The sequence below is a fragment of the Pongo abelii genome, chromosome 17 (assembly GCF_028885655.2).
Source record: "Pongo abelii isolate AG06213 chromosome 17, NHGRI_mPonAbe1-v2.0_pri, whole genome shotgun sequence".
NCBI lineage: Eukaryota > Metazoa > Chordata > Mammalia > Primates > Hominidae > Pongo > Pongo abelii.
Window position 1 is genome coordinate 35951305 of NC_072002.2, and position 27024 is coordinate 35978328.

The window sequence follows — 27024 nt, forward strand, 5'->3', positions numbered from 1 at the left end:
TATTGGTACCTTTTATAGTTCTAATGTCTGTCTCATTCATCCATGTGATTAATTTTAGTGGAGGTCATTTTACCAAGTGTTTATTTTTTTCTAGAGCTTATTATTTCTTGTTCCTTAAGGGGATAAAACCCCACTATAGTGTATTGTTTCCTTTAAAATAGGGAAAGTTGCTTCCTAATCATTTTCTAAATTTTCTTGACTATGGGAAAAACTTGTCAATATCTAAGGGTGGTAAATGCTTAAGTTAATTGATAGTTTGTTTCCATGATATCATGAAGGCAAAATGGTCTTTTCTTTTGGAGTAATTGTTTACCTAGAAAATAGTTGAAAATTCTTTCAAAGATTTCTGAGGTTTTGTAGTCTGAAACATCTCCTTAGTGATAAAGGATTCTTTCTTTCTCTGTGCTGAACTTAAATTCTAGTTTGTGGATGAGAGCGAGGAAAGAGTTACAGAGATGTGTTCTTACTAATGAAAAAGGGAGCAGAGGGAAAATATTATAGTTCGCATTGATTAAAATAGTTGAGATCCTTTATCTTGAAGCTATATGTGTTAAATTTGAAGTGTTATTTCCTAATTTATTAGAATATCTTGTAAAATGTTCTGTTCTTATTTTTTTCCCCCAAGGAATAATATTCAAACAAATAAAATTTGTGATTAATCTGAGCATGTGTCCTTGTTTTAATAGGCATCAAGCATGATGGAACCATGTGTGATACCTGCCGCCAGCAACCGATCATTGGCATTCGATGGAAATGTGCAGAGTGTACAAATTATGATTTGTGCACAGTGTGTTATCATGGAGATAAACATCACTTAAGACATCGCTTTTACCGAATTACTACACCAGGAAGTGAGAGGTAGGGAGAACCCTTTTTTTCTTCAACTGAGGGTTTTTGTTTGTATTCAAGTTATGTACTTCTGGCCCTTAAAAATAGGATTAGCAAATACCTTCTGACAGTTGGTTTAGTAACAAGGAGGTACCAAATAGTAGGATAGAAGTGGACCAAATCTGCTGTATAACAAGAGAAGAGCTCTTTGAAGATGGAGCTGTCTGTACTTTTCCAAGGTAATCTGGGCTATTCTTTCTCTGGCTTAGAGGGTTAGCACTACTGTACATTTGGAAATACAAGGGTATCGAAAAAGATACCAATTATTTTCTTCTCACTATGCCTTCTAGTCTGTTAATTGGTATCAGATGAATGGTAGGGCTCATTGATTGAGTCAGTAGGCATTTATTAGGACTATACAGCATCCACTATGTTTATGGACACTAGAAGATAAGTAAGACACATAGTATTCTTAAGGAGTTTACAAATTAAAGGAAATAATGAGTCAGTGATTATCATGTAATGTTTTAGGCTGTGTTAGAGATAAGTATTAAGTGTCTTAGGAGCAATGAGAGAGGAGTATTCATTGTTAATGGGTGCAGAGTTTTAGGTGATGGGATCTTCTCATGTAGATACAGATATTGCAAAGGAGCAAGAATCCAGCCAGTCATAGGGAGGCAGCTAGGAGTAGGAGTAGATAAATAGATTTTGGAGTCAGACTCTCTTGGTGTAGATCATAATCGTGCCACTTATTAACTGAGTAATTTTGAACGAGTTGGTTATTTTTGTCTTTTGTTTGCAATTAAAATTAAGGAATAATAAAGACATTGTAAAAATGAATAAGGCTGGGCGTGGTGGCTCATGCCTTTAATTCTAGCACATTGGGAAGCCTGAGGTGGTAGGATTACTTGAGGCCAGGCGTTCAGGACCACCCTGGACAGCATAGTAAGACCTCATCTCTATTAAAATAAGTAAATAAATGAAAAAAATAGAACAATGAAATAAAATTAGAAAAACAAAACAAAAATCTCCAAACCTTTCTGATTATGTGAATGAGAAAGATGTAGAACAATAGGGATACATGGTCTTGGAGAACCAAGCTGGACCAGATACTTGAGTGTAGAATCTTTATCAAGGTTCATAATCTTCTGTAAGTATGTAGTACTGTGAGAACAGGTTAGTATGGGTAAAATCCAGACCACAGATGTATTTTGCTGATACATACATATATTAATCCATTGTCATACTGCTATGAAGAAATACCCGAGACTGGGTAATTTATAAAGGAAATAGGTTTAATTGACTCACAGTTCAGCATTGCTGGGGAGGCCTCAGGAAACTTATAATCATGGTGGAAGGGGAAGCAAACACGCCCTTCTTCACATGGCAGCAGCAAGGAGAAGTGCTGAGCAAAAAAGGGGGAAAGCCCCTTATTAAAATCATCAGATCTCGTGAGAACTCACTATCAAGAGAACAGCATGGAGGTAACCACTCCCATGATTAAGTTACCTCCCACCGGGTCCCTCCCATGACATGTGGGAATTATGGGAACTACAGTTCAAGATGAGATTTGGGTGGGGACACAGCCAAATCATATCAATACAGTACTCTTAAATTTTTGAATAATGGCTAGTTTTTTTTTTTTTTTTTTTTTGAGATGGAGTCTCTCTCTGCTGCCCAGGCTGGAGTGCAGTGGCGCAATCTCGGCTCACTGCAACCTCCGCCTCCCAGGTTCACACCATTCTACTGCCTCAGCCTCCCGAGTAGCTGGGACTACAGGCGCCCACCACCATGCCCAGCTAATTTTTTGTATCTTTAGTAGAGACAGGGTTTCACCGTGTTAGCCAGGATGGTCTCGATTTCCTGACCTCGTGATCTACCTACCTTGGCCTCCCAAAGTGCTGGGATTACAGGTGTGAGCCACCACGCCTGGCCAGAATAATGGCTAGTTTTTAAAAACAGGTGATTTCACACAAAAATGTGTTGATGGATTCGTAGAACACCTTGCTCCCCCCACCACCCCCACCAATACAGAAGACTATCAATACTGGGCTTACGTTTGCTCTTGGCAACAGTTTGTTGAAGCAATGGAGCCCTTTAGACTGGACCCTTTAGACTGATGATGCTTTTGAGTCGACCAAAGTCCCTACCATTCCCTGTTATCTTCCCAAGTCTGAGGTCAAGTGCCATTTGCCATTGTAGTGCTGTCTTTCTTGGGCTGTCATTTATATTACTCACCTGGAAGCTATAGAAATTTGAGTCTGCCACCTATACAATAGTGAAGAGTATAGTGATACCCTGATACCCTGAAATGCTTAGACTAGGATCATATGTGGAGTCCATTACATTTTAACTTTTGTGGCCTTGGGCACATTACTTTTTTGAGACTCAGTTTCCTCATTTATAAAGTGGATAATATAGCGGTAACTTTCTCTTAAGGAGTGTAACACACTTTACTCCTATGCAAGTGCTTTTACATATTATATAATAAAAGCTCAGTAAAAGTTAGCTGTGATTATTATTACAACTACTACTGCCATCATCATCATCACCTGTGGAATATAAAAGGTATTCCTGTATCATGCTATTATGGTAGTAACCAGAACAATGAAGAATCTTTTTACTTTCAAAATGACGTTTTTATAATTTTGTTTTAAAAAGTAAATTATTGTTACCTATTTTTATATAAACTTGAAAATAAATAATTTTATTTTTAGGGTTCTGTTAGAGTCTCGTAGGAAATCTAAGAAGATTACAGCCAGAGGAATCTTTGCAGGTGCCAGAGTGGTGCGAGGAGTGGACTGGCAGTGGGAAGATCAAGATGGAGGAAATGGACGTAGGGGAAAGGTACAGTGTTTTTCTGAATTCATTATGTATTCTAGAGTATTATATGTTCAGAAGCTTTTTATTACTACTATAAATGAATTTCTTGGTCCATTGTTTTCTATGCCAGTAACAGTTTTTAAAATCTTGATTTCTTTTTTCTCTGGAAGTAAAAAGATTGTTCTTGCTTTTTGTAAGCATTGATGTTCCTTAGAGGGTCATTAGGTAAGTTTTACCTTCCCACCTTCAGATTTCATATTGTCATTTTGTTACCCAGCATGCTTTTCTGAACGCATTTGGGCCAGTCCCTCCCTAAGCAGTATCTCATGTCCTCAACTTTCTTGCTATTCAAATTTCATTTGAATTGACTTGTTTTATATTCTTTTCCTTCAAAGACCTGTTTCTGAGGGGCAGTGGGCAATTATGCTGTTATCGAGCCCACCTACCTCTGTTATCCTTTGCAGATAGCATAGTGGGCTCAGAGTTTTAGGAGTAGGTCAAAGCAGAATATTTTGTGTGGTGGAATGAGAGACTTCAGCTGATCTAGGTGGCAGGGAATGGAGGTGAAGAGGAGAGTGGGAATGTCATCATTACATAGTCCAAATAAGCCAAGTACCCTTGGAGAACGTGAGTCAGTCTCACTTGGGCAGTGTGTCCACAGTTGAATAAAAACGGTATAGTGGCAGTAGGGATAAGAGCCTTCAACTTGTTTGGCCACCACATATTACACGGCTGCAATCTGGACGGCTCACCTTCCATGCTGGGTGCCCAGCAGTCATCCTGGAAGCTCCCTTTGAAGCCCTGTGATTAACAAAGATGCCTTTGCCTCTTTTCCTGGCTGGATCTCATGTTTTCTGTATCCCGTTAGATCATCTTACTTAGCTTACTGTCTCTTTTGGTAGGACACACATTCTAGTAACTTCTTTTGAAAGAGTATATGAGAAGTCAAATTTTAATTGACTGTATATTCCTCCTCATAGTTAATTATATGATCAGAGGGAGTTGGAAGTCATCTTTCCTCATCAGCTTTTGAAGACATTTGCTGTTTGAAGCCATGTAAATGGAACTTTCTGTTTTTTGCTGTTTTGGTACTTTTTTGGGATAAAAGAAGGTATTCTTGAGGCTTTGAGTCATTCTGTTACATTTTTGGTTTGCTTTGATTTAACACATGTTGTGTTTTAAGAACAAAATGAGGGCTGGGCATGGTGGCTCACGACTGTAATCCCAGCACTTTGGGAGGCTGAGGCGGGTGGATCATTTGAGGTCAGGAGTTTGAGACTAGCCTGGCCAACATGGTGAGACCCTGTCTCCACTAAAAATACAAAAAATTAGCCAGGCATGATGGTACACGCCTATAGTCCCAGCTACTAGGGAGGCTGAGGCAAGAGAATCACTTGAACCTGGGAGGCAGAGGTAGCAGTGAGCCAAGATTGTGCCACTGCACTCCACCCTGGGTGACAGAGTGAGACTCCATCTCAAAACAAACAAACGAAAAGAACAAAATGAAGAAAAAGAAATGAAACCATTTTGTACATGTGACTCCAAGTGAGGGAACTTTATAAAATAAATCTTTAGAGTAACATTGTTAAGCACATTGTTTAAGACCAAATGTAACTTCTATTGTCTGACTTTTTTGTTTTGGCCTATGTATGTGAATGAAGAAAGTTAACATCCCTTTTTTCCCTTCAGTGCTGGATGCTTTATCCCACTCCCCTGATGTAACCCACGTTAATTGTATGTAGTGTATCCTTCCTTTTTGTTTTTTTAATATATATTAGAGATGGAGTCTTGCTGTGTTGCCCAGGCTGGTCTCGAACTCCTGGGTTCAAGCGATCTCCTGCCTCCGCCTCCCAAAGTGCTGGGATTACAATCATGAGCCACCGCGCCCAGCCTATTCTTAAAGGGCTTCTTAAGTCTCGCTATACATGTTAGTCTTTTAAAGCTGTTTGTTTTACAAATATGATTAAGTATACTAGATCATATTTGTTTTTTTTTAAACTCTTTATTATGGAGTATTTCAGACATACACTTGAGTAGAAAGTATAGTATAATAAATTCCCATGCACTCCTACCCAACTTCAACAATTATTAACTTAAAAAAAAATACCATTTATTTGTTGAAGAAACCAGATTCTATTTGGCCAATTGATTCTTTATAGTATTCTTTAACTTCTTTAACTTGTTCATCTTTGTATTTTCTATAAATTAGTTGTTAGATCTAGAGGCTTGATTAGATAGATTCAGGTTCAATTTTATTTTGGCAAACATACCTCATATGTGATGCTGTGTATCTTCTATTGTATCACATAAAGGGGCACATAAAGTCTGATTATTCTGCTATTAGTGATGTTAAGATTGATGAACAGGTGCAAATTTTGTCAGATGTATCCTTTACAGAGTTTCTTGGCAACATTATACCTAATGGTTTTAGCAGCTGTTCCTTGCATGTGAAATTACTATAGTTATTTTCTTATGCCTTCCACTTTGTTTCCTTCTCAATAATAAATCAAGTCATATTAACAAATGAAGGCATTTCATTTAATGATTTGGAGCTTGACTAATGAACTTACTTCTATTTCAAGTAATTTGAAATTTAAAGTAAATTTGATTTAAACAAAATTTGTCTTTGTTTTTTAGCTAGTCAAATGCTTTTTTACTCATCCTATAAAATACAGACTTAATATAGCATCACATTTTTTAAAACAAATGAAGTTGAATCTGAATGGATTAGAATCAGAAGGAACTTTCTGCTACAGATTGCATGTTTTACCTTCAAGTGCTAGAAACTTACTTTAGAAGGTTATATAGTGGTTAGTTGAGCAGGAATCATAAAGCAAATTAAGGTAAATGGTGGACTCTAACTTCAGGATGGTAGTTACCTCTAATGGAAGGCAGGAGGATGGGATTGATGAGATGGACATAAGGGACTTGAAAAGTACTGGTTATATTTTTTTTTCTTAGGTTGGGTAATAATTACATGGGTGTTCAGTTTATTTTTTTATTCCTTAAAGTTTACATATGCTTTGGGAGGCTGAGGTAGGCAGATCACAAGATTAGGAGTTTGAGACCAGCCAGGCCAACATGGCAAAACCCCATCTCTACTTAAAAAAAAAAAAATACAAAAAATTAGCCAGGCATGGTGGTGGGCGCCTGTAATCCCAGCTACTTGGGAGGCTGAGGCAGGAGAACCACTTGAACCCGGGAGGCGGAGGTTGCAGTGAGCCAAGATCGTGCCATTGCACTCCAGCCTGGGTGACAAGAGCAAAACAAAAAAAAAATTTATATATGCTATATTTTATAATGTGTAATGTGTTTCAAAATTTAAAAGAATAAATGGACTAAATTACTAACAATGTAAAATATGTTTCAAGTGATTCATCAGATCTTAAACATAAAACCTTTTTATTTCCACAAATACATCATAAAATACCTGGCTTACAAAACTATTTCTTTAGTACAGGATGAAAAAGAATGGTCATTATATATCTTATTTAAAGTAATAGTTTTTAAGTGTATACCTTAAAAGTTATACTTCAGCCTGTCATTCTAAGTAACTATGAAGGGTGGCTGTGATTGTAAGTATCAAGATGGAGAAGAGTAATCTGAATTGCATATGTGCAGCTTCCCACTTTTTGCTGTAGTCAGGTTTACTTGAGAAGGTCCAAGTTTAATGCTGTTTGTCATTTTCGCGTACAGGTTGAACATTCCAAATAAAAAAATCTGAAACCCGAAATACTCCAAAATCTGAAACTTCTTGAGCACTGACATGGTGCTCAAAGGAAATGCTCATTGGAGCATTTAAAATTTCAGATTTTTGGATTTGGGATGCTCTAAGTACAGTGCAAATATTTCAAAATCTGAAAAAATTTGAAATCTAAGCATTTCTTGTCCTAAGCATTTCAGATAAGTAAACTCAACATGTATGTGATTCTAGGCCTTAAAGCAATGGCAACCCCAGTATTTTTTTTTTTTTAATCCAATGAATTCAAGAATCAGACTAGTTGGGTGTGGGGCTTGGAGATGGTGTCTGGGTTTCCATGGTAGGTGTGCCATTTTAGCTTAGGTGGCCTGCAACTGCGGGATACTGTTGGAGGAGCAAAAGCAACTCAAGATGTACTTGAACATTACCACCAAGGCTCTTCAAGAGCTTTGCGCTTGTTAATTTTTAGCTGACCAAAAAGGTTTATCTTGAATCATTTTGGGTATTTTACAGAGATTTTAAATTTCATATTGAGTAATGGGCTTAAAAGAATATACTATTCTTGCCGGGCATAGTGGCTCACACCTGTAATCCCAGCACTTTGGGAGGGCGAGACGGGCAGATCACCTGAGGTCAGGAGTTCAAGACCAACCTGGCCAACATGGTGAAACCCCATCTCTACTAAAAGTACAAAAATTAGTCAGCCATGGTGACAGGCACGTGTAATCTCAGCTACTCAGGAGGCTGAGGCAGGAGAAGCTTGAACCCAGGAGGCGGAGGTTGCATTGAGCCGGGATCGCACCGCTGCACTCCAGCCCGGGCGACAAGAGCGAGATTCCATCTCAAAAACAAAAAACAGAAAACTGTTCTTAAAGGAATCCCTTTAAGAATAAAAATATTTTAAATTTTCTATCAAATTCTATTTTCTGATAATCTATCACTGTAATCCCCAAGCCTCTTGATTTAAAATTTCTACAGTGGTTTTAGAAATTACCTTATAATTCTGGAAAATATGGCTCTAATGATAATTTAACTATGTTCGGAGTGACATATTTGGCAAATAAGTATTTTTCATGATCATGTTACACAGGTTGCTAGATGAAATGATTTTTAAGATTTAAATGTAATAATTAAAAGAACTAAGCTCTTCCCTCCCCTTTAAAAAACTTCTTTTCTCAAAAACTATTGTTAGGTAACAGAAATCCAGGACTGGAGTGCATCAAGCCCACATAGCGCAGCATATGTCCTCTGGGATAATGGTGCTAAGAACCTTTACAGAGTTGGCTTTGAGGGCATGGTAAGTAGTGAAGAGCCATAGCAGGTGAAAGAAAATGTTGGATGGGTGAATAGCTCTTACTGCTCTTTTATTATTTTTCCTTTGTCATCTCCCTGTGTCAGAACCTTTACGTTTTTACTATGTTTCTCTAAACTATTTAATAGTAAATATGATTTGCCTTTAGTTTAATGTTTGAGTACCTTACTATATATTGGTGTGTAGAGGTGACTCGTTTTCAGTGTAAGTCCAAGGGGTTTATTTACGAAAATCTATCAAAAAGATTAGGAATCATCTGTAAGACCATTCCTTGGCATGGATGGACCTGGAAGACAGTATTATAATGAGGTTTTGTGATATATTTGTATTCTGTGCTCTGGTAGCTTGTATAAAAGTATAAATTACAGTAAATATTAAAATTATCTTTTAGGAGATTCCTCTCCACCCCTTGGTATTTTTTATAGTGTTGATAATTGAAAATGATTGACTTAGAAAAACCTTGAATTACTTAAGTGTTTAGAAAAATAATGGAGGTTTATTCAGTGAGTTGTCCTATGTTTTTGTGTTTTGTGGACCATTGTTCAAGTGCTCATCTTGGCTGGGCGCGGTGGCTCACGCCTGTAATCCCAGCACTTTGGGAGGCCCAGGTGGGTGGATCACTTGAGGAGGTCAGGAGTTTGAGATCACACTGGCCAACATGGTGAAACCCTGTCTTTACTAAAATACAAAAATTAGCCGGGTTTAATGGCCTGTGCCTGTAATTCCAGCTACTCGGGAGGCTGAGGCACAAGAATCACCTGAACCGCGAGGGTGGGGTGCACAGCTTTCAGTGAGCCGAGATCATGCCATTGTACTCCAGCCTAGGTGATGGAGTGAGACTGTATCTCAAAAAAAGTTGATCTTGCTATTTAATGTATAGAGTATAATAAATAAATGCCAAAATATTAATGCCTTTCACATCCTTTTCATTTTGAATACATTCCGTATTCAAAGAATTCTTTACATTTCCTTTTTTAAAATCAACTGTCTATGTTCTTGTTAGGAATGGAGAAAGTATCCCAGTGTCCCCTTAATTTATTTCAATTTCTTTATTTATTTTTTATATTTATTTATTCATTTATTTATTTATTTTTTGAGACAGAGTCTCGCTCTGTCGCCCAGGCTGGAGTGCAGTGGCCTGATCTTGGCTCACTGCAAGCTCCGCCTCCCGGGTTCATGCCATTCTCCTGCCTCAGCCTCCCTAGTAGCTGGGACTACAGGTGCCCACCACCACGCCCGGCTAATTTTTTGCGTTTTTAGTAGAGATGGGATTTCACTGTGTTAGCCAGGATGGCTAGGATTTCACTGTGTTAGCCAGGATCACCTTGTGATCCACCTGCCTCGGCCTCCCAAAGTGCTGGGATTATAGGCGTGAGCCACTGCACACGGCCTTATTTATTTATTTTTAGAGACAGGGTCTTGCTCTGTCACTCAAGCTGGAGTGCAGTGGTGCAATCATAGTTCACTGAAGCCCTGAACTCCTGGGCTCTAACAAACCTCCCACCTCAGCCTCTGGTGTAGCTAGAACTGTAGGTGTGTGCCACCATGCCCAACTAATATTAAAAAATTTTTAGTAGAAATAGGGTCTTGCTATATTGTCCACACTGGTTTCGAACTCCTGAGTTCCAAGCGATCTCCTACCTTGGCCTTCCAAAATGGTGAGACTACTAGCATGAGCTACTACAGCTGACCAATTTATTCCACTTATATATTAAAAGCCAGCCATATGAATTTAAACAAATACTTTAGTTGCCAATTTTTATTATTGTATATAGCAGTGATTATCAGTTTTTCATTTTCTTCATGCCTCTGCCTGTTTTTAAATTGTCAATTTTTTAGGATTCCAACTGATTATTAATTTTCTTCAAATGAAGCCTATGTGCTATATGTGCTCAGGTACTTGAATGGTATTTATATAGATTGATGGCTGAGTATGTGGTTATGCCATTATTTATTTAATGAGATTTCTCTTGATGGGTACCTGGGTTGGATTTTGTTTCCCCTACTGCTTCAAGCAGTGTGTCAGTAAGCATCCTTGTGTATATGCCTTTGTACATTATGGGTATATTTCCTTAGGATAGATTCCTAGAAGTAAAATTGCTGGGGTAGAGTATTATTTAAAACAATTTGACAGCCGGGAGTGGTGGCTCACACCTGTAATCCCAGCACCATGGGAGGCTAAAGCAGGTAGATCACTTGAGTCCAGGAGTTTGAGACCAACCTGGGCAATGTGGCAAAACCACGTCTCTACAAACAATAAAAAAAAAGTTATCTGGGTATGGTGGTTTGCACCTGTAGTCCCAGCTACTTGAGAGGCTGAGGTGGAAATGGAAGGATCACCTGAGCCCTAGGAGGTCGAGGCTGCAGTGAGCCGTGATCGTGCCATTACACTCTAGCCTGGGCAACAGAGAGAGACCCTGTCTCAAAAAAAAAAAAAAAAAATCCCAAAAAACCAATTTGACACCTGTGTGTCTTTGACCAGGATTCAATGACAGTAAAAGATGCTATAAAAGAGTTGGGTCCTGTGTGAGTGTGTGTGTGTGCGCACATGCATGTGCGTGCATGCAGGTGCGCATGTGCATATGTATTAGAGGAGCTCCTTTCCTTGATAGGGTAAGATGTTCTAATCATCTACTATATACACCTGTACAGTATACACAAGGTTCTTCCTCTAAGCCCACATTTTCTGTACTTTTAATTATACCACAGCTACCTCCCCCATTCAGATACTTAGTAATTTGTTTTCTTGTAAAAGATAAGTGGGAAGGAATGTTAGTTAACCAGGTTATGGCGAAGTAAGGACTAAAGTTGATGTAAGGCTGGGCGCGGTGGCTCACGCTTGTAATCCCAGCACTTTGGGAGGCTGAGGCGGGCAGGTCACTTGAGGTCAGGCATTTGAGACCAGCCTGGCCAACATGGTGAAACCCCGTAAAAATACAAAAATTATTTGGATGTGGTGGCATATGCCTGTAATCCCAGCTACTGGGGAGGCAGAGGCAGGAGAATTGCTTGAACCCAGGAGGTGGAGGTTGCAATGAGCCAAGATCATGCCACTGCACTCCAGCCTGGGTGACAGAGCGAGACTCCATCTCAAAAAAAAAATTGATGTAAATAGGAAAATTAGCTGGACAAGGAATCAAAAGACTGTATTTGGTTTCGTTATTTTCTACTTTGTATTGGCTATTAGTTTTGAATAATTTCCAGGTTTTGGTTTGTTTTTGGTAAAAGTATCTTTAAAATGGAATGTGCTGGCCCGGTGTGGTGGCTCATGCCAGTAATGCCAGCACTTTGGGAGGCTGAGGTGGGTGGATTACTTGAAGCCAGGAGTTTGAGACCAGCCTGGCCAACATGGTGAATCCCTGTCTGTACTAAAAATGCAAAAATTAGCCAGGCGTGGTGGTGCATGCCTGTAATCCCCAGCTGCTCAGGTGACTGAGGCACGAGAATCGCTTGAACCCAGGAGGCGGAGGTTGCAGTGAGTCATTGTACTCCAGCCTGGGCAACAGAGCAAGACTCTGTCACACACACACAGACAAAAGAATGTGCTGTGCACATTTCCAATAATAGGTATTTGTTGTCCTTTTTTTAACGTGTTTTTCAAACTATTATAATTAATATTTATTAATTATAAGTATTTTAGTCTAATGTAATAAGATTCAGACATTTTATTTTATTTATTTATTTTTTGAGACAGAGTCTCCTTGCTCTGTTGCCCGGACTGGTGTGCAGTGGCGTGACCTCAGCTCATTGCAACCTCTGCCTCCCGGGTTCAAGCGATTCTCTTGCCTCCGCCTCCCAAGCATCTGGGATTACAGGTGTCCACCAGTACACATGACTAATTTTTTTTGTATTTTTAGTAGAGACGGGGTTTCATCATGTTGGCCAGGCTGGTTTTGAACTCCTGACCTCAAGTGATCCGCCTATCTCGGCCTCCCAAAGTCCTAGGATTACAGGCGTGAGCCAACGTGTCCAGCCAGATTCAGACATTCTGATTTTGAGCTTTAAAAGAATGCTAAAAGTAAATAAAATGTGACCTATCTGAAGATCAGGTTTCTAGTTTTTACAAGTACTTTTGAAAGCAGTGTTTAGTGTGATTGTTGACCTAGACTATTCTTGATTTCTGTTTTGGGTATGTTCTGAATGAATATTTTTGCCTGTTTCAGATATTGAGCCATATTTGAAGTTTCATGGGTGATTTTTCTGGTTTCTTTTCTTCTTAGTCTGATCTGAAATGTGTCCAGGATGCCAAGGGAGGTTCTTTCTACAGAGATCACTGCCCTGTGCTAGGTGAGTGAGAAGATTAGAGAGTATTACTAAATAATGGGTCAGAGTTCGTGTAATCAGTAAAATGTTTAAATTGGACGTTAGAAAAGTTAATTACCACCAAAGTTACTTAGAGAAAAATTTTTTTGGCTTTCCTTTGGTCTTAAAGTATTTTTTCTTTTATTATGCTTTATTTGGGCTCAGAGTTGTCATGTCTTGAGAATTGATTGGCCATTTACGTCAATAATATACATTTGAAACTTTTATGTTTTAACTGTAAATTATATTGTTGAAAAATTTTGCATTAGATTACAACATTTGTATGTCATACACTATTGAGAATAGGATTTGACACTTTTGTGATGAAAAATTCCTTAGAATTTTTGTCAAATTGTCTTCCTAAGAACAGCTCCAAGATTAAGATAATATATAATTTCATGTATCATTAAAATAAAAAAAAAGGGAACAAGAAAACCAAAACTACCTTCATTTTATAGATTTATTGTTGCCTGGATGAATATTTACCACACTCTCCTGATCTTTATTCTCTGAATGGTTTTCTTTCTCATGTGAACTGTGTTTCTCCTTCCAAATCATTTGACTTGCCTTTGTAGCAAAAATTGCTGTTTTTTTGCAGTGTGCCTTAATTTTTTTTTAAAAAGGAGAATGCATAAAAAATATTTACTTTTTTAGTGAGCTCATCTATCTTGCTTTCACAAAACAAGCTTTCTTGTTTTGTGTCTTGCTTTCATAAGAAAAATGCAAAATGAACATGTGTATTTTGGATCTCAGCATAGTGTTTCATGATCATGAATTCATCTCAGAACTAGCTTTTGAAAATAATCTAGGGAATAGGCTTTGACATATTTTAAAAAGCTCTTTAGGGCAAGAATCACAGGAACCATTTGTTAAAAGAAAATAGTACTAAGCACTTAATGGAAAAAATAATTCCAGGGTTTTCATTCATATTCTCTAGTTAGTTATTGTCGTTCTAATGCAGTGATAGTAAGTTATCCAGGCATAAAAGTGAGTATTTTCAACACCTGGAACTTTGTGTTCTGATGTAAGGTTGAATTGTCTTTTATAGACTCTACTCTTACTCAGTCTTTGTTATAACTCATATTATTTCAATTTTTAGGTCTGTTTGGCTTTTTTCTTTTTTTTAAAAAAGCTTTCAAGTTCTAAAATTTTATACTTATAGTGAGTTCTCAAGACCTTTTAAAACTAGATGGTACCTGAAACTAAAATATCTACATGTTACTTAAAGATAATGCAGCTGCCTGTTGTGAGGTTTTTTTCGCCTTTTATTCAATTGCCTCTGAAATTACAGGTGAGCAGAATGGCAACAGGAATCCTGGTGGATTGCAGATTGGTGACCTGGTAAATATAGATCTCGACCTAGAAATTGTACAGTCTTTGCAGCATGGTCATGGAGGATGGACTGATGGAATGTTTGAGACTTTAACTACAACTGGAACTGTTTGTGGCATTGATGAAGATCATGACATTGTAGTACAGTATCCAAGTGGCAATAGGTTGGTGATATCTCTCAATTTTTGACAATGACAAATAAAGCTAATATAGAGAAAAGAGTCTTAGAGAAAGCGAATAAAGCGATACAACCAAATACTCATTAAAGCTAGCTTTTAGATGGTAAGTAAAGTCCAGAATATATACTGGTAAGGTGGAGAGAAACAAATAAGAATTATGTGTGTTTGTGTGTGTGTGTGTGTGTGTCTTGTGTGTATATGTGAATTTATATGAGGATGTTTATGATACAGTGTTCTGTACACTATTTTTCCTTCAAGAGGAGAATACATTATATCACTATTAGGTCTGAATACAGCTTAAAATTCTGTGTTCATAGTGGACTATATCAGTCTACCCTGAATAGGAAGGGTTTTACAGTAAAACTCCTTTGGTGCATATCTCCAGGGTCATCTCTTATTTTTGTTTTTATTGATACACAAGAGGTGTACATATTTTGGGATACATGTGATATTTTCATCCATGCATACAATGTGTAATGATCAAACAGGCAATTGGGGCAACCATCAGTATTAACATCACCCCTTCTTTACATTGGGAACATTCCAATTCCTCTCCCCAGCTGTTCTGAACTATGCAAGTTGTTAACTATAGTCGCCCAACTGTACTATCAAACATTAGGTCTTTTCCCCTGTATCTAGCTGTAGTCTTGTAAACATTTACCATCTCTCTCATCCCCCCCCTTTCTCCGACTGTTCCTAGCTTCTGGTAACCACCAGTCAACTTTCTATCTCCATGAGATCCACATTTTACATCTCCTCATATGAGTGAGAACATGTGGTATTTGTCTTTCTGTGTCTGGCTTATTTCACTTAACATAATGACCTCCAGTTCCATTCATGTTGCTGCAGATGACAGGATTTCATTCTTTTATAGCTGAGTAATATTCCATTGGGTATATCTACCTCCTATTCTATTCTATTCTATTCTATTCTATTCTATTCTATTCTATTCTATTCTATTCTATTCTATTCTCTATTCTATTCTATTCTATTCTATTCTCTATTCTATTCTATTCTATTCTATTCTATTCTATTCTATTCTATTCTATTCTATTCTATATTCTATTCTATATTCTATTCTATTCTCTATTCTATATTCTATTCTATATTCTATTCTATTCTATTCTATATTCTATTCTATATTCTATTCTATTCTATATTCTATAGTCTATTCTATATTCTATTCTATTCTATTCTATTCTATTCTATTCTATTCTATTATTCTATTCTATTCTATTCTTCTATTCTGTTCTGTTCTGTTCTGTTCTATTCTATTCTATTCTATTCTATTCTATTCTATTCTATTCTATTATTCTATTCTATTCTATTATTCTATTCTATTCTATTCTATTATTCTATTCTATTCTATTATTCTATTCTATTCTATTATTCTATTCTATTCTATTCTATTCTACTATTCTATTCTATTTATTCTATTCTATTCTATTCTTCTATTCTATTCTTCTATTCTATTCTATTCTATTCTATTCTATTCTATTCTATTATTCTATTCTATTCTGTTCTCTTCTGTTCTCTTCATCATTTTTAGAGAAGGGGTCTCATTGTATTGCCCATGCAGGTCCTGAACTCCTGGTCTCAAGTGATCTTTCTCCCTTGGCCTGCCAAAGTGTTGGGATTACAGGAATGAGCCACCATACCTGGCCCACATTTTCTTTATCCTTTCAATCTATTTATAAACACTCAGGTTGATTTCATGTCTGGCTGTTGTGGATAGTGCTACAGTAAACATGGGAGTACAAATCTCTCTTTGACATACTGATATTCTTTCTTCTGGGTATGTATACCCAGTAATGGGATTACTGGATCATATGGTAGTTCTGTTTTTAGTTTTTTGAGGAACCTCCATACTGTTTCTCATAGTGGCTGTACTAATTTATAGTCCCACCAACAGTCTACAGGTGTTCCCCTTTTCGTGTGTTCTTGCCAGCATCCGAAAAGCCATTTTCTTTTTTTCTCTTTTTAAAAGTTTAAATTAAAAACATTTTTTATAGTAGAGAGAGGGTCTTGCCATATTGTCCAGGCTGGCGCCGAGCCCCTGGCCTCAAGTGATCCTCCCACCTTGACCTCCCAAAGTGCTGGGTGCTTGAGCCACCTTGACTGGCCAATAAAAGCAACAGTAGTTTGAGAAGATTGATATTTGTTCTTTAAATGTTAGGTAGAATCTGGCATTGAAACCATCAGGCCCTGGGGCTTTTCTCTGATGGGAGACATTTTTATTACTTCTTTGATCTTGTTACTCATTATTGGTCTGTTCAAGTTTTTATATATATATATATATATATATTTTTTTTTTTTTGAGATGGGGTCTCCCTCTGTCACCCAGGCTGGAGTGGCACGATCTCAGCTCACTGCAACCTCCGTCTCCCAGGTTCAAATGATTCTCTTGCCTCAGCCTCCCAAGTAGCTAGGATTACGGGCATGTGCCACCACACCCAGCTAAATTTTGTATTTTTTAATAGAGATGGGGTTTCACCATGTTGGCCAGGCTGGTCTTGAACCCCTGACCTCAAGTGATCCGCCCACCTTGGCCTCCCAAAGTGCTGAGATTACAGGTGAGCCACCGCCTCTGGCCAGAGTTGATACTTCTTCATGTCTCAGTCTTGGTAGGTTGTTTATGTCCAAGAATTTATCTATTTCTTCTAGATTTTTCAATTTGTTGGTATATAGATGTTCATGATATTCTGTTATGATCCTTTGCATTTCTGTGATATCAGTTGTGTCTCCATTTTTGTTTCTGATTTTGTTTGGGTCTTTTGGTTTTATCTTAGTTGGTCTACTAAAGATTTGTTGATTTTGTTTATCTTTTGAAAAATCCAGCATTTCATTTTGTTGATATTTTCTCTTTTTATTTTCTCAATTTCATTTATTTCTGCTGATCTTTATTACTTCTTCCTTCTGCTATTGGATTTGCTTTGTTTTTGCTTTTCTAGTTCCTTGAGCTGTATTGTTACGTTATTTGAAATCTTCCTACTTTTTAAATTATTATTATTTTTTTTTTGAGACAGAGTTTCACTCTTGTTGCCCAGGCTGGAGGGCAATGGCGCGATCTCAGCTCACTGCAACCTCTGCCTCCTGGGTTCAAACGGTTCTCCTGCCTCAGCCTTCCCGAGTAGCTGGGATTACAGGCATGTGCCACCATGCCTGGCTAATTTTGTATTTTTGGTAGAGATGGGGTTTCTCCATGTTGGTCAGGCTGGTCTTGAACTCCCGACCTCACGTGATCCACCCACCTCGGCCTCCCAAAGTACTGGGATTATAGGCATGAACCACTGCATCTGGCCTTAAATTATTGATTAGGTGTTTATTGCTATGGATCTCCCTCTTACTACTGCTTTTTCTGTATTTCATAGATTTTGATATGTTGTGTTTCCAGTTTCATTTGTTTCAAGAAGTTTTAAATTTTCCTTCTTAATTTCTTTATTGACGCTTTCATTGTTCAGGATAATGTTTAATTTCTTTCTAGTGTTATTCCATTGTGGTCAGAAAAGATACTTCATATCATTTCAACTTTTTTGAATTTAGTGAGACTTGTTTTGTGGCCCAATATGTGGTCTCTTTTGGAGAATGTTCCTCGTGCTGATGAGAACAGTGTGTATTCTATGGCAGTTGGACGAAGTATTCTGTAAGTGTCAGTTATGTATATTTGGTTTGGATTGTAGTTTAACTTTGATGTTTCTTTGTTGATTTTCTCTCTAGTTGATGATCTGTTCATTACTGAAAGTTAGATGTTGAAGTGTCCCCTACTATTAAAGATATTGCAGTATATCTTTCCCTTTAGATCTATTGATGTTTGTGTTTTATATTTGGTTGCTCCAGTGTTGAGTGCATATATAATTGTTATATCCTCTTGCTGAATTGACCACTTTATTATTATACAGTGACTTTTGTCTGTTTTTGCAGTCTTTGACTTAAAGTCTATTTTATCTGATATAAAAGTATAACTATTCCTGCTCTTTTTTGGTTTCCATTTGTGTACAATATCTTTTTCCATTCCTTCACTTTCAGTCTGCATGTGTCTTTATAGGTGAAATGAATTTCTTGTAGGGAGCACAGGGCTGGGTCATTTAAACAATTTTCTTTTACCCATTCAGCCACTCTATGTCTTTTTTTTTTTTTTTTTTTTTTTTGAGATGGAGTCTTACTCTGTCACCCAGGCTGGAGTGCGGTGGCACGATATTGGCTCACTGCAACCTCCGCCTCCCAGGTTCAAGCAATTCTCCTGTCTCAGCCTTCTGAGTAGCTGGGACTACAGGTGCCCTCCACCAAGCCCAGCTAGTTTTTGTATTTTTAGTAGAGATGGGGTTTCACCATATTGGTCAGGCTGGTCTCTAACTCTTGACCTCAGGTGGTCCTCCCACCTCAGCCTCCCAAAGTGCTGGGATTACAGGTGTGAGCCACCATGCCCGGCCTCACTGTATGTCTTTTAGTTGGAGAATTACTTCATTTACATTCATTGTTGTTATTGATAGGTAAAGATTTACTACTGCTATTTTTGTTACTTGTTATTTGGTGGTTTTGTAACTCTTCTCTTCCTTTTTTTTTTTTCTTGCCCTCTTCCTTTGTGGTTAGGTGATTTTCTTTGGTAGTACGTTTTAATGTGTTTTTTAAATAAATTTTATCATTTTTTGTTTTTGAGACAAGGTCTCACCGTGTCATTCAGGCTGGAGCACAGTGACATGATCATAGCTCACTGAAGCCTTGAACTCCTGGCTTCAAGCAGTCCTCCCAGTTTAGCCTTCCAAGTGGCTGGAACTACAGGTGCACACCACCATGGTCATTAAAAAAATTTTTTTTTTTGTAGAGATGGAGTCTTACGATGTTGCCCAGGCTGGTCTTGAACTCTTTGCCTCAGGCAGTCCTCCTGCCTCAGCTTCCCACAATGTTGGGATTACAGGTGTGAGCCACTGCACCTGGCCTTTGTTGCTTTTTTTTTTTTTTTTTGATACAGAGTCTCTCTATGTCACCAGGCTGGAGTGCAGTGGTGTGATCTCGGCTCATTGTGATCTCCGACTCCTGGGTTCAAACAATTCTCCTGCCTCAGCCTCCCGAGTAGCTGGGACTACAGGCGCATGCCACCACACCCAGCTAGTTTTTGTATTTTTAGTAGAGAGGGGGTTTCACCATGTTGGCCAGGCTGGTCTGGATCTCCTGACCTCGTAATCCGCCTGCCTCGGCCTCCCAAAGTGCTGGGATTACAGGTGTGAGCCACCACGCTGAGCCCTGTGTTGCTTATTTTCAGTATATCTACTATATGTTTTTTCTTCTTGGTTACCATGAAGCTTACAAAAAACATATGTGGGCAGCAAGCCACCCAGTTGCTGAGGCAAGAGACCGAGGGCACAAGCTGTTCCAGTATAATAAAGAAAATATATAGAAGAAGAATAGTTATAATAGTTATACTAGAAATAGATTATAGATTTGATTATATATGAATATTATTAATCATTAGTTTGTAGCATTACTCTTTATTCCAGTATTATAATAGTCTTTGTTCTACAATTATAACCTAGGAAAAACCAGGCTATACAGATATAGGAGCTGAAGGGACATGGTGAGAGGTGACCAGAAGTCAAGTGTGAGCCCTCTGTCACACCCAGACAGGGCCACTAGAGGGCTCCTTGGTCTAGTGGTAATGCCAGTGCCTGGGAAGGCACCCGCTACTTAGCAGACCGTGAAGGGAGTCTCCCTTTCCCTGGCGGAGTTAGAGAAGACTCTGCTCCACCACCTCTTGTGGAAGGTCTGACATCAGTCAGGCCTGCCCGCAGCCATCCGGAGGCCTAAACCTCTCCCCGTGATGCTGTGCTTCAGCAGTCACGTTCCTGGTCCACTTTCATGTTTCGCCTTGTACACCCGTCTCCGTCTTCTAGATAGCAGTGTAGAGTTAGTGAAAGTATTAAAGCCGTTGATCTCTCCGAAAAATGCATAGAAGCAATAATGACGTAAGCTGTCCCCTCTCTCTTTCTGCCTCGGCTACCAAAATAGGGAAGGGCCTCCTGTCCGGTGGACACGTGACTCATGTGACCCAGTGGACATGTGACTTGTGTGACCTTACCTATCATTGGAGACGACTCCTTACCCTGCCCCCTTGCCTTGTATACAATAAATAACAGCGTGGCCAGGCATTTGGGGCCACTACTGGTCTCCGCGTCTTGGTGGTAATGGTCCCCCGAGCCCAGCTGTCTTTTCTTCTGTCTCTTTGTCTTGTGTCTTTATTTCTACGATCTCTCGTCTCTGCCCACGAAGAAAAAAACCCACAGGCCCAGTAGGGCTGGACCCTATATTATAGATATAACAAGTTATTTTAAACAGGTGACGTCTTAACTTTGATTACAAAGAAAATCAAAGGAAAACTAAAAGACTCTACACTTTTTAACTCCTCCACATTGTGACTTGTTGTCTCTGTGTACATCTTTTGATATTGCCTAGCTCTTAACTGTTTGCTGTAGTTACTTTTTGATAGGTTTGTCTTTTAGTCTTATACTAGAGTTATGAGGGGATTACACATAATTATAGTATTAGAGTATTCTGAATCTGTCTGTGTAATTACTTTTGCCAGGGAATTTTGTATCTTCACGTTTTCTTTTTGCATATTACTATCCTTTTCTTTTAGATTGATGAACTCCCTTTACCATTTCTTATAAGAAATGATGGTGAGGACTTTCCTCAGCTTTTGTTCATCTGGGAAAGGTTTTATCTCCCCTCCATGTTTGAAGGAAAGCTTTGGGTTGGTACAGTATTCTTAATTACCAGTTTTTTTCTTTTAGTATTTTGAATATGTCATCTTGCTCTCTCCTGTCCTGTGTGGTTTCTGCTGAAAAGTCTGTTGCTAGATGAATTGGTGCTCTTTTATGTGTTATTTCCTTCTCTTCTGTTGCTTATTTTTGGATCCTTACTTTGTCTTTGACCTTTGAGAGTTTGATTAGTATATGTCTTGGGGTAGTCTATTTGTTTTTTTTTTTTTTGAACATAGTCTCTCTCTGTTGCCCAGGCTGGAGTGCAGTGGCACGATCTCGGCTCACTGCAAGCTCCGCCTCCTGGGCTCACGCCATTCTCCTGCCTCAGCCTCCCGAGTAGCTGGAACTACAGGCGCCTGCCACAATGCCCGGCTAATTTTTTTGTATTTTTAGTAGAGACAGGGTTTCACCGTATTAGCCAAGATGTTCTCGATCTCCTGACCTTGTGATCCGCCCGCCTCGGCCTCCCAAAGTGCTGGGATTACAGGCGTGAGCCACTACGCCCAGCTCTATTTGATTATTATTTGGATTTAATTTGTTTGGTGATTTCTGACCTTGCTGTACATTGATTTTTTTTTTATAGTTTTTGCTTTTATCTTTCTCTAGATTTGGAAGGTTTTCTGTTATAATTTGAATAAACTTCTTACCTGTTGCTCTTTCTCAACTCTCTCTTGAATGCCATTGACTCAGTTTTGCTTTTTTGACGTTAGTCTCTATATCCTGTAGGCCTTCTCCATTCCTTTTCATTCTTTTTTCTCTTCTGTGTGTTTTCAAATAGCTTATATCCAGTCCCACTGTTTTTATTTTTTTCCACTGCTTAATTCTGCTGTTGAGAGCCTCTGATGCATTTTTCATTTCAACAAATACATTTCTCAGTTCAAGGATTTTTGTTTGATTTTGAAAACATCATTTCCATCTCTGTTAAATTTCTCTGATAAATTTCTGAATTGGTTTTCTGTGTTATCTTAGAGTTCACTGAGTTTCTTTAGAACTGCTATTTTGAATTCTTTAACTGAGAGCTTACACATTGCTGCCTTATTAGGGTTGGTTATTGGCACTTTGCTTTGTCCATTGGCTTCCTGTTTATTTGTTTCTTATCTGCCTTATATGGCTTCGTATTGAAGGATCATTTTTTTTTCTAGTTTTTGCTGTCTGCTTATTTTGGTCTTTCTAGGGCATTCTTGCTTAGAGGTTCTTTGCAATTGCCTGTTGAATCCCCTAAATTAGAGATTGCTGCCTCCTTTTCAGAACTAAATGGGCCTTAAGCCCAAGTTTGCCTTGGGTGTCACAAATGTTTGAAACTCTGTTCATCCTGAATCGGGCGGGAGGGAGTGGGGGTGGATCCCAAAAGTGGTACCTTGGCTATGTGGGAAGTCTGGTTAGGGATTTACGGCCAGGAGACCCATGGAATGTGTGCCTCCTACAGTATAGTGCTGCTGAACAGCCACTCTGATTTGATGTCTCTTGGCTGAGATAAAGAGCAGAGTTTCAAGGGCCAGGTTTGCTAGTCCTGTCTCTTCTCTTTGACTGTAGCTACCCTTAGGGATTTTTCTTCCTACAGGTACTCATAAGGCTTTCTGTGAGTTGAGGCAGGAATGATTTTCCTGCAAGGGAACCCAAGATGGTAGGGAAGCTGGCTCTCTGCCTTGATCTCACTTTTTCCAGTGTAGAGACTGTGATTCCTGGGGGAATTTTCTGTGCGTTGTGCCTGGTAGATAGGGGGAAGGATGTTGCAGATACAGAAATTTGTTTCTTTTATTATCTGCTTGGAGTTTTTCATGTCTCTGGCCCCAGGGATCATTTCAGCTTCAAACTTGAGTTCTGGGATATTGCTGGTGATAATCTTGGTGCTGGGTATTTTTTTTTTTTTTCGGTTTTCTGTTGGGGAGAGTGATGCCAGATTGTTTCTACTCTGTGATTTTGGCGTTGCCACAGATATGTACACACACACTAATCCTTATCAGCAGTATAAAATTGTATGCATTTCCTCACTTATGTACCTTTTAACATACTACTCCCTTTAGGTAAAATGCCTGCTCCTCTTTTTCTCCCTCGTTACCTGGATTAATTCCTCTCCATCGTATAAATATTGAATTTGTATGATTTGGGAACCTCCTCTCTCCATTTACTCTCCATAGTATTATATATGCATGTAATGCATATACTCTTCATCTATTTAGGTTCACTCTTACCTATTAAAATTCATTTGATTTCTAGATTGCAAGTTTCTTGGAGGCTAGGGATGTCTTTTTAATTTTATTTGGGCCAAAATATATCTAATCCACTTTAGTATGTTAATAGTATTTTAAAGAAAAATCAATAAATTGAATAATTGTCTTACTGACATGTACATAAAGAAACTAATTCCCTGAGGTTCTTTGGGGAAGGGATATTATATAGAATAAGAAAAGTTAACATTAAGTTGCTTACCTAGGTATAGCATTAGGCCTGATTGTATTCAAATCTTATGAGCATACATGATCATATCAGTAGATGCAGAAAAAGTACTTGACAAAATCCAACACCCTTTCGTGATAAAAACACTAAACAAACTGGGACCCGAAGGGAACTTCTTTGGCTTGATAAAGGACATCTATGAAAAACCCACAGCTAACATCATCCTTAATGATGAAAGACTGAATACTTACCCCGTAACATCAGAAACAAGACAAGAATGTCCACTTTATTACTTCTGTTCAACATTGTACCAGAGGTTCTAGTCATAGCAACTAGGTAAGAAAAAGAAATGAAGAAGTAAAAGAAAAAGAAGATGTGAAACTAACATTGTTTACAGATGACCTGATACCGTGTATAGAAAAACCCAAAGAATCCACAAAAGCTATTGTAGCTAATAAATGAGTTCAGCAAGATTGCAGGAACCAAGATTGATATAGGAACATCAGTTGTCTTTCTGTACACTAACAATGAACAATATGAAAATGAAATTAAAACAATTTCATTTATAATGGCATCAAAAAGAATAAAATACTTAAGAATAAATTTAACCAAGGAGATGCAAGACTTGTACAGTGAAAACTACTGAACATTGTTGAAAGAAATTAAAGAAGACCTAAATAAATGACGAAACATTCCATGTTCTTAGATCAGGTTTAATATTGTTTAGATGGTATATTAGTTTCCTAGGGCTGCTATAACAAATTACCATAGACTGGGTGGCTTAACAGAGATTTATTCTTTCACAGTATCAGAGGCTAGAAGTCCAGAGTCTGGGTGTTGGCAAGACTGGTTTGTTCTGGAGACTTTCAGGGAGAATCTGTTGTATGCCTTTCTCCCAGCTTCTGGTGGTTCCCAGCAGTCTTTGTTCCTTGGCTTGTAGATGCATCACTCTATATTCTCTGCCACTGTCTTCACATGACCTTTTTCCCTGTGAGTCTGTGTTTCTTGGTGGGTGTCGGTACATGACTCTATTATAAGGACACTAAACATTGAATTTAGGGCCTACCCTAATCCAGTATGACCTCACTTTAACTTGATTACATATGTAAAGGCCCTATTTACAAATAAGGTAACATTAACAGATACCTGGATTAGGACTTCAGCATATTTTGGAAGGGGGCATAATGCAACCCACAATAGATGGCAGTATTTCCCAAACTAATCTTCCGATTAAGTGTAATCCCTATCAAAATCCTGGTACTTTTTTTTGCAGAAATTGACACACTGATACTAAAATTCATATGGAAATTCAAGGGACCCACAGTTATCAAAATAGTCTTGAAAAGGAAGAACAGAGTTGGAGAACTCACAATTCCTGGTTTCCAAACTTAACCACAAAGCTACAGTTATCAAGATATTATATTAGTGATGTAATGTTAGACATATAGATTAATGGAATAGAATTGAGAGTCCAGAAATAAGCCCCTTGCATTTAGGTCAATTTATTTATTTATTTTTTTTTTAAGAGATGGAGTTTTGCTAGATTGCTCAGGCTGGAGTTCAGTGGGGTGTTCATAGGCACAATCATGGTGCACTATAGCACAGAACACCTGGGCTCAAGTGATCCTCCTGCCTCAGCCTCCTGAGTAGCTGGAACTACAAGCATGTGCCATTGCACTTGGCTGGTTAGTTGATTTTTGACAAGAGTTCAAGATGCTTCAGTCAAAGATGAATGGTCTTTTCAACAAATGGTACTGGGATAAATGGATATCAGCAAACAAGTTGGACCCCTGCTGCATACCATACACCGATATTATATCAAAATTGAACATAGACCTAAATGTAAAAGGTAAAACTAGAAAACTCTTAGAATAAATCATAGCCATAAATCTTCATGACCTTGGATTAGACAATGGTTTAGTAGACATGACCCCAAAATTAGAAGCAACCAAAGAGAAAGTAGAGAAATGGGACTTCATCAAAATTAAAAACTTCTGTGTTTTAAAGGAGACTATCAAGAAAGTGCACAATTCATGGAATGAGATAAAAAATTTGCAAACTATATGGTTAATAACAGACTTCTATTTAGAATATATAAAGAACTCTTAAAATTCAACAGTTAAAACCTGATAGAAAAATGTGCAAAGGATTTGAATAGACAGTTTCCCAAAGAAAATATGCTATAGAGATGGGTAATAATGCCACTGTATTAGTTGGCTAGGGCTGCCATAATAAAATACCACAGACTAGGTTGCTTAAACAATAGAAATTTATTTTCTCAGCTTGGGCAACATAACGAAACCCCGTCTCTACAAAAAATACAAAAAAAAAAAAAAAAAAAAACAAGAAAAAATTAGCCAGGTGTGGTGGTATGTGCTTGTCATCCCAGCCACTCAGAAGGATGAGGTGGGCAAATTGCTTGAGCCCAGGGAGGTCAAGGCTGGAGTTTGCCATGATCGCGCCACTGCAGTCCTCCATGGGTGACAGAGTGAGATCCTATCTCAAAAAAGAAAAAAAAGTATTTTCTCACACTTGTGGAGGCTAGAAGTTCAAAATCAAGGTGCCAACTGTGTTGGTTTCTGTTGAGGCCTTTCTTCCTGGTCTGTAGACGGCCACCTTCTCTGCTCATTATGGCCTTTCTTCTGTGTGCAGTTGGAGAGGGAAATCTTTGATGTCTCTTCCTCTTATAAGGGTACCAGCCCTATTGTATTCGGGACCCAGCTGTAATACCCAATTTAACCTTAATTACTTCTGTAAAGGTCTTATCTGTAAATACAGTTACATTGGGAGTTAGGGATTCAGCATATGAATTCTAGGGGGACATGGTTCCGTTCATAACGTTCATGAAAAGATGCTTGATATTAATATTAGGGAACTACAAAGCAAAACCACAATGGCATACCACTTCACACACTCAGATGGCTTGAATAAAAAAAAAAAAAAACTTTTGTTGAGGATTAGATCCATCATGTATTGCTGGTAACACTGTAAAACAATTGGGTTGCTTTAAAAAACAGTTTGGTAGTTTCTCAAAATGTTAAACGTAGAGTTACCATAGACCCAGCAGTTCCCCTCTTAGGTGTGTACCCAAAAGAATTTAATATGTATGTCCATACAAAAAACTGTATAGGAATGTTGTAGAAGCATTATTCATAAGAGCCAGAAAGTAGAAACAACCCAAATGCCTATTAACTGGTAAATGGATAAACAAAATGTGATATATTCATACATATCACAAAGAAATCACATACTCATACATACTGCAACATAGATGAATCTTGAATTATGCTAAGTGAAAGAAGCCAGTCACAAAAGATCACATATTGTGTGATTTTATTTATATAAAATGTCCAGAATAAGCAAATCCATAGAAACAAGAAAGTATATTACTGGTTA

General features: G+C 38.1%; 1 protein-coding gene across 1 annotated transcript in view; it reads left to right on the forward strand.

Moving 5' to 3' along the window:
- Nucleotides 1-27024, forward strand: part of MIB1 (MIB E3 ubiquitin protein ligase 1) — a 134259-nt gene that overhangs the window by 25868 nt on the left and 81367 nt on the right. Inside the window, exons 2-6 of the mRNA XM_024235899.3 lie at nucleotides 687-858; nucleotides 3546-3675; nucleotides 8544-8648; nucleotides 12884-12950; nucleotides 14257-14461. Coding sequence (XP_024091667.1) covers nucleotides 687-858; nucleotides 3546-3675; nucleotides 8544-8648; nucleotides 12884-12950; nucleotides 14257-14461 — 679 coding nt within the window. The remainder of the gene's footprint in view (nucleotides 1-686; nucleotides 859-3545; nucleotides 3676-8543; nucleotides 8649-12883; nucleotides 12951-14256; nucleotides 14462-27024) is intronic.